At 37.3% G+C, this 19,115-nt stretch overlaps 1 protein-coding gene across 1 annotated transcript in view; it reads right to left on the reverse strand.

Moving 5' to 3' along the window:
* LOC122788151 (glial fibrillary acidic protein) overlaps positions 1-19,115 on the reverse strand; it is a 179,605-nt gene that overhangs the window by 23,902 nt on the left and 136,588 nt on the right. Inside the window, exon 6 of the mRNA XM_044055117.1 lies at positions 9,844-10,064. Coding sequence (XP_043911052.1) covers positions 9,844-10,064 — 221 coding nt within the window. The remainder of the gene's footprint in view (positions 1-9,843; positions 10,065-19,115) is intronic.

Genomic DNA, 19,115 nt, shown 5'->3' on the forward strand with positions numbered 1-19,115 from the left:
TAAAAAACCTTATCATAATATCTGTTAAAAAGTAAAATTTGTTTCCCACTAGCCTAATACTAAATTGGCAAAAGTTGGGGCTACCGCGGAATCCATCATTTCTCTGCTGAGGGATGGCTAAATCATCCGAACTATTGATGTCCCTTCTGTTTAAATGTCTATCATTGTTTAAAGGGACAAAACCATCATTTATCTGAAAACTTGAATTAAATTGAACCTTGGAAGTAGAATTACTAGCAAGAATAGAAGAAGAAGGATGTTTTCCATTTACCAAGGGATACACAGTCTTGGATTTGTAAGCCAACCTGTCCCTTAAAATCTTCTTCTGCTTATGAATCACAATAGTGGCTTCAAGTTTCCCGGTAAGAATAAAGATGTTATCATACTCAGATTGCATATCTGGAAAATGCTTAAACATATTAATAATATGCTCATCTAACTGGACAATACTGCCTTTTAACTGTCCTATGCCTGTCAGCCTGGGATGGCATGCTTGACAAGCCACGATGCTTCGCTAGGGATGGCTTGCACCTGTCACCCCTGGGCTTTTGGATATTGGCAAAGGCTCTTGCTACCCCCATAGTGCCTTTTTTAGGCAAGGCTCAAAAGACAAACCCACCTCCATAGGTATCACAAGGGATAAGAAACTAAGAGTAATGCTATTCAATGCCAGAAGTCTAAACCTCAAGATGCACGCACTCGAAACTCTCCTTAGCATGGAGAACATCGATATCTGTGCAGTAACAGAAACCTGGTTCAAGGCTCCCGAGAGCACCCCAGCACTACCAGGTTATACCTCATACCATGCTTTTCGGTCCCAAAACTTGGACCGAACCACAAAAGGAGGGGGGTATCAATATTTGTCAAAGATACCCACACCTCCAGGTTGGTGGCACAGCACAAAGCATCAGAGACTATCCATGTGCAACTAACAGTGGGTAAAACTGCCTTCCAGTTTATAGCCTGCTACAGACCATCCTCCCAAACCCAGGAACCCCACTCGGCCTTCCTGAGAACACTGGAAAATATGAAGGTCTCTCCAAACACCATTATATTGGGCGACTTCAACTACCCAAACATAAACTGGGAGCATTACTCTAGCTCCAACACCCTAGCCCAAAAGTTCCTAGAATTTATAAACTCAAATGCTATGGAACAACTTGTTACAACTCCCACAAGAGGGGAAAACATACTGGACTTGATCATCACCAACATGGGGACTCTGTGACCAGAAGTGTATCCCTCACTGGTAAGATCAGACCATAAACTAATCTCACTGGATATTCACATCCCGATCCCACCCCCTGCCCAGAAAACCACAGTAAAAAACTTCTCTAAAGCAAATTTCACACTCCTCAAAACCAAGGTGGAATCCTTCAAAGCCCCCAGGCCTGTGGAAAATACGGCCCAGACTGCAGAATCCTTTATAAACGCATTCTATGAACACCTTCAGGAATGCATGGATCTTGCAATCCCAAATAAAACCAAGACCCAATCCTTCAAAGGAAGACATCCTGTCTGGTGGACCCCAGCCATAAACAAACTATACAATAGAAGGAGGAAGCTACTACATGATAGAGCAAAATCCCAAAAAGGGAAGGCATCTCTGATCAGTATTAGCAAAAAACTACGGGCACTCATAAAATCGTCTAAGGCCAGCTTCGAGAGAAAAATTGCACAGGACACTAAGGATAATCACAAGGCTTTCTTTAGTTATGTTAGGAACCTGGGTGGGAATTCCCAGATATGCTCAGAATTAGTTCATAATGACAAAAAATACACCGAACCCACAGACATTGCCAACATCCTAGCTGACAGATTCAGCGCAAACTTCTCCCCCCCTCCCCACCAAAAGGGCAAATATCTATCCCAGCAGAGTGCTGCCCCCCTGACATCTCAGATGCTGAGGTAAGAGCTGCCCTCTCCAAAGCAAAAGCACAGCATCAATGGGACCAGACGGTGTCCCGGGCTGCATCCTACATGAACTCCAAGAAGAGCTAAACCCAAACATAAAACTACTGTTCAATCTCAGCCTTACTACAGGATATGTACCCAAAGAGTGGCGTACAGCAACAGTGGTCCCTCTCCACAAAGGTGGTACCTCAACTGATCCTGGAAACTATCGCCCCATAAGCCTGACTAGCTTGGTCTGCAAAGCTATGGGAAGGATCATCATGGACCTCATAAATAAAGATATTGGGGACCTACAGACACTGGATCCTACCCAGTTCGGCTTTGTTAAGGGCAGATCCTGCCTCTTAAACCTGGTCAATTTCTTTGAAACAGTCACCAAGGCCATTGACGAGGGGAAGGTGGTCCACACAGCCTACCTGGACCTCACAAAAGCCTTCGATAGAATACCCCACTCGGGCATTATAGATAAGCTCACCAGCTTAAATATAAACCCCTATGTCACTAGATGGGTTGCAAACTGGCTCAAGGACAGAACCCACATGGTTAGAATTGCTGGAGCCATGTCAGACTCTAAACCAGTTACAAGTGGCGTCCCACAAGGCTCAGTCATGGGACCTCTCTTGTTCGGTATATATTTCTCGGAGGTATAGGCCAACACGGAAGGACTGTGGCTGACCAAATTCGCAGATGATTGCAAACTGGGCACTATATCGACTCTCCAGCCGACACAAGCATCCTCCAAAAGGGCCTCATAGAAACAGACAACTGGTGCCAGAGCCATGACCTCAAGCTAAACGCCAAAAAGTGTATAGTCATCCCCTTTGGCAAAAACAAAGTGCCCACAAATTACCACATAGGTGGTAATCCACTAAGTACAGAAGAAGTAATTAGGGACCTGGGGACTCAAGTTGATAGCAATCTCTCATTTGACAACCACGTGGCCAAAGTGGTTAGAAGAACATTTTATATAGCCCACCTAATCATGAATGGATTCACATCTAGATCAGGGGAGGTCATCGTGCCTCTTTACTCATCCCTCATCAGGCCCATAATTGAGTACAATGCCCCTTTTGGGATGTACCTTACCAGACACCTACAGCAACTGGAAAGACCCCAAAAGTACCTCACCAAGAGGATCAAAGGGCTCAAACAGATGCCATATGCTGCCCGGTTAAAGAAACTCCAGCTCTACTCAGTGGCATACCGCCTGCTCAGAGGCGATCTGTGCCTGACGTATAAAGCCATGTCCAACCCAGAATTAATGGACATGCTGCACCTCAGAAAATCCAAATCCCATCGAGCTATGCGCTCGAGAGACTTGAACCTCAGCACTGAAATAAATAGGACATGCTGGAGGGACAGATTCATAACCCAGAGGCTCCCTTCACTCTGGAATAAAATCCCAGACCAGGTTAGGCAGAGTCCCTCATTGACTCTCTTCAAGAGGAATCTTGATGTGTGGATGGGAGATTGTAGGTTTACTCCAGGTATCACTTCTGTGTCACTGTTAGACATACTAACCTCGAAAAAGGGCATAGCAAAATTAATTTAAAATGGGTGGCGAATGCCAAACACACTCTGGCTAGGCTTATAAATGCCCTAGGGCAGATAGCCTAGTATGAACCTATGAACCTATGAACCAATATATTGTTGTTGTTAATAAGTAGTTTAATTTAAATTAAGTTCCGGGTTTATTAAAACATTCTAAAACCTACAGATAAAAGGAATCATTTGACATAAGCCCTCTGAGAAATTTAAAAAAGTGTAACCTGCCGGGAATAATTGCATACAAAAAGCACTACTTGGTGATAAACCACAAGGATAAATCAGCAAAAGTAGAACAAATCCCAAAAATATCCGTGCAGGAACAAGGCAAATACAGGCAACTCACAAAAGTCTCTCTAAGCTTCTTCCACAAGTCTTTATTAAACAGATGTAAGCACTTTCACAATGTAAAACATTGCTTCTTCAGACACAAATTGTAGCAACTGAGCTACCATTTATATAAAAAACAAACAAAAAAAAAACAGACTAGACTTTGGCAGTATCTCTAAGTGGATTAAAATTACTCTATAAGACTGTAAAGAAGTCTTTAAAACATTGGCTTTCACTGGATTCATGAAAGGAGAAACCTCAGTTATTGTCAATAATGGTAGGTCCATCTTTTACAAAACCATTAATAATGATACCTTTACTACTAGCACTCTCTTTGCAACTTTTTATATCAGCAGTCTGACCAGCCAAATATATCAGAGATTTTTGCATCTCACTAAGAGCACTTTGCAAACTTTGATGTGTTCTCTGTTGACTATCCAGAATCATGTGAATAGTAAGGTCAAGTAGTTCATCCCCACTAGTGCAAGACATTGGACCTTCTTTAAAAACAGCTAAAATAAAAAATAAGAACATTCTGACCTGTGATAATATACACCAAAGACAAAGAAATGAACCACAGAAAAAGGGCAAAGGGGACAACTTGCCTGTTTAGCATGCAACATTTTTAATTACCGCTTTTGTCTAAAACAATGGACTTCTTCAGAACCGTATCTTTTTTTTTAAACCCCCCCACCAAAATATATATATATATAAATATATATATATATATATATATAAAATCACCCAATCACAAACCTAATAATGTATTTTACATGCCCATAATTAAGTTATCAAATAATATTAAAGACACAGTACTTAAAATATAAAAATACATATAAATACAAATAAAACACAATTTAAGTTTTGTATTCTATATAAAAAAGACTGTTTTAAATCACTATTGCAAAATGACAACACCAAAATTGTTCCTTTATTTACTAATAAAGCCAAAGATACTTATAAATGTGGAGCATGTGGGGTATGTGGGGTTTGTAGGTTCATTTTTGAAGGGCTCTATATTACTTTGGAGCATTTAGACTAAACTATTAGAGTACATGGTCATTTTACTTGTATGTCCAAACCAAAGGAGTCATTTACACCAGTATGTGCTCTGTGTGTCAAGCTTTTTACATAGGTATGACTACTAGAGTTTTAAGTAAAAGAATAAGGAACACTTGTTTTCTATTAAAACTAAAGATACCAACAATGCCTTGTTTAAGCATTTATGTGGGTGTATTAAATACAAGAAATTTTTATTCTTTGTACTTGGACAAGTTCCAGAAGATTTAATGGGAGGGGATTTCAAAAACAGGTTGGAGATGAAAGAGATTGAATGGCAGTAAAGCTCAAGGCAGAATTATTTTCCAGGTTTAAATGACACTATAAACATCAAATGTTTCATTAAAAATAGGAGATTAAAAGTTAATAAATAATGTTTTATTTATATTTATACACATTTTTTATTTTAAATATTACGTCTTTAAGATTATTTTATTTGATAATTTAATTAATTAATTATGGCTTGTACAATATTTTATTAGGTTTGTGATTAGGTAAGCTATATATATTTTAGCTTTTCTTTCTTAAAAAAATGTGTTTCTGAAGAAGTCTGTTGTTTTAGACAAAAGTGGTGATTAAAATATTTGTAGGCTAAACAGCCAAGTTGTCCCCTTTGCACTTTTTCTTTGGTTCATTTGTTAGTTTCAAAATCCGCCAACTCATCACACTCCCCCAAAAAAACGTCTTCACAGTCAATGCTCTCTTTTCCATCACATCTCAAGCATTTATCTACTTTCGGAAACATTCTATGAAGTCTTCTCGGGGTATAAAAATACCTATGCAAATGCTTCCAAACAAACATCTTACACCTTCACACCTTCTGGAGTTTGTTGCATACTTAGGAGTCATACATATGTCCTTCCATTTTTCCTTTGTAAATTGCTTGTCCAGTCTCTTTTCCCAATCTTTTCTAAACTTCTCTGATTGATTCTTATAGTCCTCATGAAATATTTTATATGCCTTACTAATTGTCCCTTTTTTAGTAGAAACTTCTGTTATAGACAGAACTCAAAACTGTACTGGAGCTGGTCATTCACTTAGGACTCCCCTGTCCCTTTCTCTTTGCCTATACTCTGATATTAATCCCTGGTAGGGAGGGTAGTCTCTAACCTGCTATGCCCTGAAAAGTTTTTTTTTCTGGATTAAACCCAGTCGGACAAACCCATTAAACAAAAGCAAAATAGGTAAGTAAGTAAATAAATAAAATGTCCAGTCTCCTACAAGGGATTGTGCATTTGCATGTGCTGGTCCAGCCTACCCTCCCTCCAGGACAGGTGTACCAATGCTCCTCTGCCAGTGTGGTTAAGTGCCTGATCTGTTAACTGAGCTTGGTTCACTTGGGCTGTAGTTCAAGCTTTTATCCCTCTATGCCACTAGCACTGGCTACCCAGAGGTGGACTTTGCATTGTTTGTTCTAGACTGTTTGGGTTAATAATCGACTATAATAACCAATGAAATTTGATTTTTCTAAATAAATGTGTGTACATGTCTTTCCATATTCTTTCTAACTTATTGTTGCAGATGTTATTTTTTCCCATATTTTATGCTCTTATTTTTTGAATTCCAGGTTTTAATCAAATTCATCTTTAGTATATACAGACAACAAATCCTTTCATTATTATGCCCATAAATCCTTCAAAGCCGTGTTACAATTATGTTCATAAATAACAATAATGTGAATTCAGTCTCCATTGTTAACACTACTTAGATCCACATTGTCATTTGGATATTTATCCTTTGAGATGCATTAATCTGATATCTATATAAAGTTGCTAACTCCTGAAACTGAACTATATAGAACTCTAAATAACATTCAGCATAACTACGTAAAGAAAGGGGTCCAATATTTTATTAACTAAAAGCAATAATGATCAAAATAAAAGGAGGAACCATCATTCAAGTTCAAAACCAAACAAGAAAAAATATAACAATTTTGTTAATCATATTCATCAAAAAATGGAAATCAATAGCAGTTTCCTCATTTTTATATTCATTAATTGCTAGCCTCATCTTTATATTCATTTTTCTAGTTCCTCATTTATTAACTGTCTTATCTTTATACATTCTTCATGGCATCCTTTGTGCCACATATCTATATTGCAAACTTTGTTGTCTGTTAATGACTATAGTAGTCTCTTTGGGATACTTAATATATTGTTTCATCTGTCAGTGTCTCCAAACCTACCCCATTTCCTTGCTGTCTCCATATTGAAAGCCTGCAATGCTTTTTTTACATGAGTAATTAATCTAATCCAAGACTATTTTACTGGAGAGTCATTTCTATTTTCTAGTGTATATTTTACTTCCTATTGGAGCATGGCCTCCAATAATTTTGTCAGTCCTGAAAAATCTAGCTGTTCCATTCATCCCTTCATACTTCAGTATTTAAATTTTGGGTAAATCATACCTCACCTGTTCTTAGTAAGTCTGTTTTGTTTCCTCTCCTTTCAGTTTCTTAAACCAGTCTCACCCAGCAGTCCTGTTTCACTGTGTCCAATAGGTGGTATATTTTTTACATATATTGTATAATGTCACTGCAGTCTGCTTTATTATATACAGAAACCTCCGACAATGATATTTCCACAATGAGTACCTTTCTAAACAGTCAATATTTCCAATATTAGCTTTTATAATTTAGCCTTATATTCAGGAGTATATAAAAGTAAATTAATTTTAGCTGGACAACTTCATAATATAGATTTAGTAAACCATCTCACACAAAGACTTTCATTATATTTTAAATATCTTCAAACATTTACTGGAATATCTATAGACAGTGCATGAAAAGCACATATCAGAGGGAGAACAAAATATACAAAACATCTATCCTCTGATCCATTTATTTTATATTTGCAGAATTAATTCATTAACCTCTTTTTCATATCTCCATAACTCTTATTAATAATATTTCAAAGATTTTATCCTAACCATATTCTGAAATATTAAATGTACTTCTTCTATACATAACTTTAGTTGTAATGCAGGAAATTATTTAAAAGCTACAGGCATTGCTCATGATTTTGTTTTATTGATGTTATAACCCCAAATTGTTTCAAATCTATCCAGTAGTAGTTGAAACAGTTAGTCAGTATTCATCTCTGGCTTTGCTAAATATATGAAAATATCATCTGCATACAGAAACATCTTAACGTCTTCCTATCAAATACTTTTGTAAATTTAAAGAACTTGTCATCATTGCTAGAGGTTTTAATGATAAAAAACAAAACAAAACAAAAAAAAACAAAAAAACTCCCCAAAAAACAAAGCGGAGAACAACCTTGCCTTGTTTCTCTTGAAAGTCTGTATAAAAATAGCTTCCAGTATGCATTTTCACCCTAGCAACAGAAGCTTTTTATATGACTAAATCAAATTTGCAGATTCTACAGAAAACACACACTGTATACATTTTTTATCATTTATTGTTATTGTTAAAAAGTTAGTATTTTTTAAGTGGCTTTGTTAGGTTACACCATTTTACTCTGACAAGGTCCATTTCTGCAGCTAAACTGATGATCAGTAATATATCATTACTCAATGCACACTTTTCAGTGTTAACCCAATTTCAACATATCAAATGTCTGCTTCCCCCAACAAATTCAGAATTGTTTCCAGTCAGTTGTGAATGACATTTGGTCAATCACCATGCAAGTATTGACATGAATAATTTGTAGTCATGGTTCAATAGAGATAGTGGCATTGAATGTTTCCTCTGCTTTGGAATAACAGTCACTGCTGCTTCCCTCCATGACAAAGGCTGTTTCTAAAACCTTAATATAAGCCTTTGTTAATTATTGCATTGTATTTTATGTGGCGTCCAACATTTTTATTGAAATACCATCAGATTCTGGTGCTTTACCTTTTGCCTGCCCCCTTGCAAAATAGTTTTAATTCTTCTTGCATTTTGTACTATCGGTGCTAATGCTCCATTTCTAACGAGTTCTCCTTAATTTCTTTCTCATATTTGTCCTACTTCTCTGCCTGATATAGTGTTGCAGAATACTGATGAAGCAAATCTGCTGTTATTATGGTATCCTTACTGAAGTGTGTTCAGTCTTCTTTTCTGAGTCCAGCATGCCTCTAGTAATTGTTAAAAATAATAATATTTTAGGGAATTATAAAGACAATGGTCCTCAGAGCTGGAACAAGGAGAATTTGTCACACTGGGTAACACATCCATTTGCTGCTCCCTGCTGTCTTTAAATGATCTTGAATGCCTAATGCAGCTTACAAACTGCTAAACTTTTTATTTAGGTTGCAATGAGCTGTTTGTTAATGTAGCAACCTAATAAGTTACTGCTGCATTTAATAAAGAGTAGGCTTACAGTTGATGCACATGTGTTCTTACCTCTTTCTTCACTTCTTTGTGGGGAGGAGCTCCAGCAACTAAAAGCTGAACTTTTTGCTCCAGTAACTGCAGAAGCCTGTCTTCAGATGTACTATTGCTAATGGGTTTACCTGTATGTATAGAAAAACTAGCAGTGCCGGAGAGGAATAATAATGCAAAAGTCTACATTAATGGCCAAACCGGGAATGGTTTCTCACAGATACTCATTTTCATCCTAAGTACCCTCTCTATTTCCTTCCCTTTTTTCAGACCTTGATGACTATACCATTGATAGCAGTGTTGATGCATCAAATGGGGAAAAATCCTAAGGTTTGAGGCACTCCTTTAGCTGAAAACTTAAGGAGATGCAACAACACATCTAACATACAGACAGAATAATAGAGATATATAATGCCCTTTTAATAAGAAAAAGAGTCTCTGAAGTGTGGTAAAAGGACTGATAAACCCATTTTCTAGCTGCTAAAAGCATTTTGTGTCATGCTTCATTACTTGGGGCAATGTACTTTTCATCGAGGAACACACTTTGATATACCTACAGCCTGTGTTAAGCATTTTCAGCTTTCTCTGTGACATGGGCAGCTATTTCAAGTGAATCAATGAAGTGCAGATGTTAGGCTTCCAAACAGTACTCTTTCACATTATGGCCATACCTGCTCTCCTCTCCTTCCAGTAGTTTGCGGTAAGTGGCAATCTCAATATCCAGTGCCAGCTTGACATTCAGCAGGTCTTGGTACTCCTGCAGATGCTTAGCCATTTCATCCTTCAAGTTATGGAGATCTTCCTCCAGATGACTAATTGTGTCTTGATAGCTTCTAGATTCAGTGGCAAAGTCAGCCTCCATTTCACGATTCTGGCGCTGCAAAGAGTCATTCTGAAAAAAATGTATATATATGAAAGTACAATACAAAAAAACTATCAGAGCCACATCTCCAGTGATACAGTCATGGAGAAATGAATGAATGTTTTAAAAGTTTGAGTATTTCTGATGTCTTAATTGCAGTTGCAGTATTTTTGTAAGAAAATGTGTGTGTGTTTGTGAGTATATGTGTATGTATGTACATATATGCATACATGTATATGTTGTGTCTTTCGGCTTTTCCCGGTTAGGGGTCGCCACAGCGGAACTCCAATCTGCTAATGATTGGCAGTAGATTTTATGTGCTGAGTTGCCGGCCCTGACGCACAACCTTCAATGAAGGTACGCCCATTCACGCATGTCTCCACACAGAAGACGCTCTAGCTGAGAATCGAACAGGACAACGTCTTACTGTGAGGCAACAACGCTACCGCAGCACCACCACTGCAGTATATGCATACATGTATATAGTTGTGTTGGATCTGGCCCTGTATGAGCTACTGATGTGTTAACATCATTATAACTTTGCTGCCATATTGTTTGTAATAGCATTACATGTTCATCATTAACCACACTGAACCCTGATATACTTCATAATGGTTTGTACTTGTTGCATTCTGTATTTTGTACCACCATACTGTGCACACTGTGGGTCTCAATGATGTGCAATCAGTGGAAATTGGAAGTGATTTAATCACCATCAATCAATCATTTGACACAACTATATATGCATACATGTATATAGTTGTGTCAAATGATTGATTGATGGTGATTAAATCACTTCCAATTTCCTCTGATTGCACATCATTGAGACCCACAGTGTGTACAGTATGGTGGTACAAAATACAGAATGCTACAAGTATAAACCATTATGAAGTATATCAGGGTTCAGTGTGGTTAATGATGAACAGGTAATGCTATTACAAACAATATGGCAGCAAAGTTATAATGATATTAACACATCAGTAGCTCATACAGTGCCAGATCCAGCAGATTCATTAAAAAAAGGTTTTCCAGCATAATGCTGCTATAAACAAACAAAAAAAGTTTCCTAGTTTACTCAGCATCCTGCATCCTTCACTTTCAGCCAATAGGGCACACATGGACCTCGCACAAAATTAAATTTTCACAGAATGTAATGGGAGCACCTTGTGTGAGATTCAGAACAGAATGAGATGAATTTACTTTATATGCAATTTTTGCTTTATAGATATGACTGAGCAGTACAAGAAGTTGGTATTGAGAGATCTAATTTTCACAGCACAATGGAAAGGGCAGGCAGATTTAGTAGAATGGAATGGATTCAAAAATACACCAGAACTGAGTGTGTGAGTGTGTAATGCCCTAGTTAGAGAGGACAGTTTATTTAAGTGACTTGCTCAGGCTAAAACTCTGTACCTTAGCCATAGGTGGTAAGATCCTTAATCCACAACACCAACTGTCAGACCTTGCTTGACTTTTTTTTCCTTTGGTAAATCTCTGGGGATTACAGTCAGTCAATGTCAGTCATTAGAGTTTTGCAGTTTTATATACTGATGCAAAATGTGTTGCTCCGTTGACTTTTTAAGTAGATTTAGAGTAAGCAGCCTGTTCTTATCTGTCTCCAGTTTTGAACAGCATCTCTGATTTTGCCTTATATTTATGCCATCCTTGAGCAATTTGATTAACCAGACAGTTGGGGCAACTCATAATTTAGGCTAGGCTAGGCTCCTCAATGAACCCTTGAATTGCAAACCTAGTAACTACCTATGAACAGGAATAGTTATGATGTAAAGGAAGGAAACTGACTGTAGTAAATTTATTGTAGTAAATTGGAGAATCATCATTTTGGATGTGATTCTTGGTTTCCTTGTTCTTTTGAATGTTGACTGTGTATTTATTATTTAGATGCAAATAAACTGGACAAGATGAAGTTTGAGTTTAATGTTAATTTTTAACTATGAATATATTTTTAATTCTACTTGTTTTCTGCAGACACAGGTGTGAAACGCAGTATGTGTGTGCTGCAACACTTTTGTCTAGTACATAAGGCAGACAAGTAAGGCTATAAGCCCTTTAAGAGCTGCTTCCTGTTGTACATGGTTTAATTTCTTCAGCCATCATTTGTCTTCTGTGTGACTTTCCCTAATTACCTCAATAGATGGTACTCCTGGGCTGCTCCTGAAAAGGGACATTTGTGTTACTTGGGTTGTCCCAGGCTGTTAGCAAATGTGTTATACAGTTGTCTTATGAATTCCCACATCCTTCACATAGACACTAATTAGTACTTCACTATATGCCTGTTTGAGTAGGAATTCTAGCACGTGTCATGTAGTTCACTGAGGTCATGCATTTTCACTAAATGTGAGTTGCAAGTGAAGAGGGTTTTGTTTTGTTTGGAAAATTACAGTTGATGTTTTTTTTTTCCCTAAAAATGAAATAAGTTTTAATGATATCTAAATCTCTTTGATAATTGTAAAAGTAAAGAAAAAATAGTATGTACACTGAGTGGAGAGGGACAGTCAAGCAATGGGATATTGGTACGGTTGGTGGGGGCCTGATTCTTTACCTTGCATAGGTCCTCATTGTCCACAATCTGGCTGTGTATGCAACAACATAGCATTATTAACCATTCAGTTAGGTCAGACCTGTATACTGAGTGATGTCAGGGGGGATACCTTGGTGACATAGAAGACATAGGGAGGTCAAAATGAGACATAGGTGTCCTGCAGGCATGTAAACCACACTCCCAAATATGTTGTATGCAGTAATATTCCTGATTTTTTTATAACTTGTGGGTGTTTGAACAAAAGTTGCTGCAGTATTTATATTGTCTTTAATTTTTTGCTTTATTCACTGCACTAAAGGATGGGGTTAATTTATTAAAAGGCCTTGATTGTGCAACATAGTCTAAACTTGTTGAATTTTAGTAGTACATTTTTTGTGGTACCTTCTTTACAGCCTCCAGGAACTGAGTCCTATTAGGAAATGGAAATGTGATTTTGATTGGCAGTTACTGGTAATGTATTTAAGAATGTTAAGTATTTATATGATTATGGTATCAGCCTCTATTTTTTTACAACCTGCTTTTTAGTGAAAGTGTGTAGGTTGTTGGTATTCTTATTGAAGTTTTTGTTTTTTACATCGTTTGGTTTCCTGAGCCACTGATTATCTAATTGCAAAAGGGGTTGACATTTGTTAGGTTATTTGAAGTGACGATCAGAAACATCTAATCTTTCGCATTCATTATATAGTCATTGTCATATATATGATACACTTTTCTCTGTAAGAGCAGATTGAAAAGGATTTCTGCATTTAGTTAAAAGCTCTGGAAGTTAGATCAGGGGACTAAAGCTCTGACTTGTTAATGAGCTGTGTCTTGTGGCAAGGATGTAGAGTATGAATCTTTCCACCTCCACCTTCATTACCTCATGTTTGACCTTGAGCAAGTCACTTAACTAGACAGTGCTTTGGAGCAATTGGGAATTTCAGCTAGGCTCCTTAATGGCATCCAGAATGAATACTTAGTAACTATGAACATGTTGTCATTTGCCAGTTATTCCCTTTTGCATAGCTGATCTAGTTCAGAAAATGGTATGGTAATATCATCAGCATTGCAATGTTTTAAATGTATTCTTCAAGGGCAGCATGCACTGCATTTGAAGCACTAAAGTGCAAAATTGTTTGCAAGCCACAAACTCTATATTAGTAATAGTTCTGTGGAATTATTCAGATGACTTTTTACCATATTGTCCTAGCATATGTTATTGTGTGGTTAATATTTCTTATGCTCTCATAAGTACTCTGCTACACATTGCTGGATCTTATAGTATGATGCTAGTGATTTCTATACAATTTTTGTGTAGTTCATACAAATAGAATACATGTAATTTATTTTTTCATAACAATAAGAGATATAGACACTCAGCAAAGTGAATATAACTGCTGGTGGGGGCTCTCTGTGGATGGAAGTGCCTCACACTCTTATCATCTGGTCATTTTAAAACTGTCTTTAATCTGGCATTGCGGGACTAGTGCACGTGTGTGCGTGTATGTGCGTGTGTGTGTGTGTGTGTGTGTGTGTGTGTGTGTGTGTGTGTGTGTGTGTGTGTGTGTGTGTGTGTGCGCGCGCGCGTACTTTGGCTACCGTGTGTTTGTGACAAACACATTTGAAAGACATGACTTTGGTCATTATTATTGTTAATTTTTTGACACAGTCATCTGATAAGGATGCAGTCAAGGATGTTTAATTGCTGGGTTTGATGGATGACCATGGATAAAGCTAACTTGATCCTGCTGACCTGATAAAGTTAAAAAGTCATTAGTGTGTCTTTGTAAGACTAATATGTATTTGCGTAAGCAGATTGGAGTACTTTACTATGGCTATTTTTATCATAATCAGACATGTGATGTGTACACAGTCAATAAAGTGGCAATAATTGTTGAATATGGACATTGGATGATTATAATGACAGCAGTTTGAGGAGCCTTATTAGTCTGAAATGTTCTGAAATGGATATTTTTGTCATTACTGGGCCATACATTTTGTTTCACTGCTTCTGGAAAAATGTTAAAAACACAAATATAAACTTACTCTAACAAATGTTGCTGTGTTAATAAATGTTGCTATATTAAAAGAAATATAATTTAAAACAATCAGGAAGGTGAACCAAAGAGCACATGCATTTATGCATGGTTCTAAAATGTGTAGGTGGCTCATGGGCTGAAAACTGCCTGGGGCCCAAGTTACATTTAATCTGCCACTGAATAGATGCATTTTCAATGAAAGTGAGTTTCAATGCATCTTTAATGAATGCGAGTTTCAAGGGAAGAAAAGTTTACTGTTGCTCACACTAGTCTGTGATCAGTGCGAGACTGTTTTGCAAATGGGCATCAGTGTTTATGCTATAAAACTTGAAACAAGTTGAATCCAAAATCTCTAATTGGTAGAAGTAAGGAAGATAATAGAATGCACATTGATAGGATTGAACGGTGTTAATGGTAAATGTGGAGAGATAACCACGTAATGGTGCACTGGAATGGCTGCTGTGGGGGGGGGGGGGTTGCTAGACCATTACCTTGCTTAGAGCCCTATGATCTGGTTCTGATCTCACACCCAACTGACCAACAATTCATTACTCCCCTACTGTATTATGATAGAGACTTTCTTAAAAGGGCATCACTATATATTTGCATTAAAAAGGGCAATGACTTTAGGTACATATACACAATATAGTAACACTGAAGTTCCATGGCATCTCCCACTTTTAATGAAATGTCCTGTTTCTTCTATGTTATGAAAATGTAGGGACAGGTTATGAAACTTATCTAGATTGAACATGAGAAAGAGAAAACATTAGTTAAGCACAAGGTAACAGCGTTCAAAACTTTTTGTAAAAAAGTTCACAATATTAAGAATACCACATTGGTATTAATTACATCTGATATTGAAGTACTCAAATAGTGCAAACATTTCAAGACACTCCTGGACTTCTGGAACTACCTGAAGAACCTTCAACAGGAAAACTTTGAGAAATTATTAAAACATGCTATATTAGAACCTTTACAGTCACTAGATTCAACCGAATTAGCTGGATCAGGAATGCCAGATTTTGAAACAACTGGATGACACTTGGTTTGTTATCACAAACACTTGAACTTGGACAGCTACCTTTTCTGGAACATCCAATTGAAGAAGATCAATCATTGGTACTGGAACATATTTTCTAGACATAGATCTGCTAATTCTCAACTCAGTTTGACTCAGATTGTTATCTGCTACAATGCATTGAAGTTGACACATTAGGAATTGCTCAACTGCATTGTTGCTTGCATCAGATTATGGCATTAGCATTAGTTTGCAGAACACAGGAACATGGTTCTGCAGATTTTTGCAGTGTTCCCCTCTAGCTTGAAGAAGATAGCTTTTTTTTCTAAACATCTTTAATTAATCTAAACATATTTATTTATCACTTGTGACAGACGCATTTACATTTATACAAAAGTAATCAAATTGTATTAAATTAACATTAACAAACATTATACCTCACATATATTGTTATATATCATATAACTTAAGCAACGTTACATAAATTATTCAGTTCTTGACCCTTTTTTGAACAAGAAATATCTTTATTCAACCATCACTTACGACATAAGCAATCATACATTTATATAAATGAAAACAAACCTCTCTAGAGATCTCAGTTTCAGTTGTTTTATCTCTGTTACTATGTTCACTACTTCTAATATAGTTGGTTTAGATTGCCCAAGCTTTAAAACAGGTGGTGGTTTTGCAAAATGATGTTGGTCATGATAAGATGGAAATTCCAGGTGCGGAGGTTATACCAAATGGCAGCCTTTTGAAACAAAGTCATTCCGTAGTTGTAATGAATACTGCTAGCCTTCGGCTTTCCCTACCTGTATTTGCCAGAGACCACTGAAAGCATCTAACATAGACAACACTCTTACATTCACTAGCTTGGGTGCTATGTCTTTTAATATGAAATATGAACTTTCTCTCACAACAGCATCATTTAACCTTTTCAAGTCAAAACAAATTCTCACTTTACCATTTTTCAGTTACTAGGACTATGGCAGTATACTCTCTGTTAGTTTGGTAACACTTTCTCTAAGATCTTGTATTCACTTCAGTTCTCTTTTACTTTGGAGAGCAAAGGAAATAGCACCCTTTGGGGTGTAGTTAAAGCATATGGAACTGTATTTGGTTTTAATTTGATTTTCATTGGTGCCCAGTTAAGCAAGTCCACTTCACCAAACATGCCTATACTGACTTGATTTATTCTTGCAATTAAGTCAATTTGTATGCTATAGCTCTGCTGAGCAGATTATTTATGTATGAACCATCCCACACCTTCTTCTTTCGGCTTTTCCCAGTTGTGGGTCACCACAGTGGATCACCTGTCCGCTCATGATTGGCAGTGGAGTTTTACGGTGTCGAGTTGCCAGCCCGGCGCCCAACCTTCCACAGAAGGCACACACTCACACCTAGGGCCAATTTTAGAGTGTCCAATCCACCTACAGCATGTCTTTGGGATGTGGGAGGAAACTGGAAAACCCGGAGGAAACCCACGCAACCACAGGGAGGACATGCAGACTCTGCACAGAAGGCACCCCAGCCGAGGATCGAACCGGAGAACATCTTGCTGTGAGGTGGCGCTGCACCACCGTGGCCGCCTATGAACCATCCCACACAAAAACCTAAAACTCAGACTTGTTCTCCTTCCTCTGAGACATGGTTATAAATTTGCTGATGCACTTAAGCTTGCTTGCAGGGCTATGAATTCCAGTCTCTGCCTCATGCTACTGTGAATGCTTTGGAAACATTCTATGGGTAGTAAGTGATATCATAGGGACCGTCAACCACAGCGTCTGTTATAAAACTTCAAATATTCCACACATTGGCATTTACTTGCCAATCAACCTCAACATCTGCCACAGTCACAACTGAACCAAAGAAAAATGCTTTTTGAACATTATTTTTTAGTTTATCTGTACATTCTCAGTATTAACTTATTTAATATGGTTAGTCTTGCAAACCACAGCAAAATGGTCTACCTTATTACATTGTTTCACCTTCTACATATACAGCTCATTGCTGTGCCTTGCTATGGTAACGGTTAGTCCTTGTGCATTTGCTAGGCTGACGTTCACTCTGCTTTTTGGACATTCACTTAACTTGACCAGAGTTATGCTTCTTCTGGAAATTACTAGCACCTTTATGTTTCACTTCACATACACATCTGTCTTTTAACAAATTCTACCTTTCTGGTCATTTTGTCTTTTGTAAAGTTAGATTCACTACAAGCAACTTTTGTGCCAGTTCTACTTCAGCCAGTCCATTTATAGCTCTGTCCCTAATTTACTCATCTTTAGTGCTATTAAACCCATAATTTTCTGCCAGCCCATATAATTGTCAAACAAACACTTGTACGATTTATTTATTTTACATTTGTTTACTGGGAAGGTCCAACTGGACACAAGTCCTTTTTCACTGGAGGCCAGGGGAGAAAAGCTCCACATAGATGTAAAGTAAACAATACAGATGAATTAAACATCATACTTTAGCTTGAGTACATTGAGAATATTGCAGATACATCATATGTATAAGACAGACTAATAGACAACACATATTCATCCATAAAGTCACAAAATCAAAACAGAGCATGAGAGAATACAATAGCTAAAGGAGATGATAAAGTTGGCTGCGGACCATTGTTATTATTATTGATAACAGCAGTGTGATACCTGAGATTAGAGTATAGTTAGGTTAGTAAGTTATGGGTTGGATTATCCAGGATTTGTACACAAGCAAAGCCAGCTATTCATTAGGTGAGTTTTAAGTAATTTTTTAAACTGAACTAAAGAAGCAGTAGATGATATATTGCTAGGTATTGTGCTCCAGTTTTTAGGTATGAAATTGGAGACGAGTGATTCACCTGAAGCAATGTTGCCTTTAGTTATGTCTAGTAGAAATTTATTACTGGAGCTGAGGGTCCTGTTGCTGGAGAGGCAGTGCAAAAGATTTTGAAGTACAGTTTTTTTTCCTGGCTGATACAGAGTTTTATGGACTAGAGAATGCTGGTTAAAGAGTAAGAGGTAGTTCCAAACATTTTTGTTGCTTTAGTGCTATACAATGATTTGACCTATAAGGAGAGTCTGTGGCAAACATGGCTATTTTGTTGGAACAGGAGTCCAGTTTAGCTAAGTCTGTCTTTCTAAGGTTAATAAGTATTGGAGAAGCATAGAGGGGTGTTAAGATTATGTGTGTATGTGCAATGGTGGCTTTTGAAACTGCTTATTTCTATATATATTATGTACTTTTTATGGTCTGGGTGATCTGGATATCAAATCTCAAATTGTTGTCAATCTCTACTCCTGGAAGTCTGGTTGACTTACAGGTGAGATAGTGGTCTTGTTTTTGGGCAGAATATTATGTGAGGGTTGTGTTACAGTGAATCTAGTAGATTGGAAAAGAAGAAGTTTTGTTTTGTTGGGATTCAAAATTAGATAGGAATTGCTAAGTCCAGCTTTGACAGAAGAAAAAGAATCTTGTGTTCATGAGTA

This window comes from Protopterus annectens, chromosome 13.part0, assembly GCF_019279795.1.
Source record: "Protopterus annectens isolate FY-2018-M chromosome 13.part0, PAN1.0, whole genome shotgun sequence".
Lineage (NCBI taxonomy): Eukaryota > Metazoa > Chordata > Ceratodontiformes > Protopteridae > Protopterus > Protopterus annectens.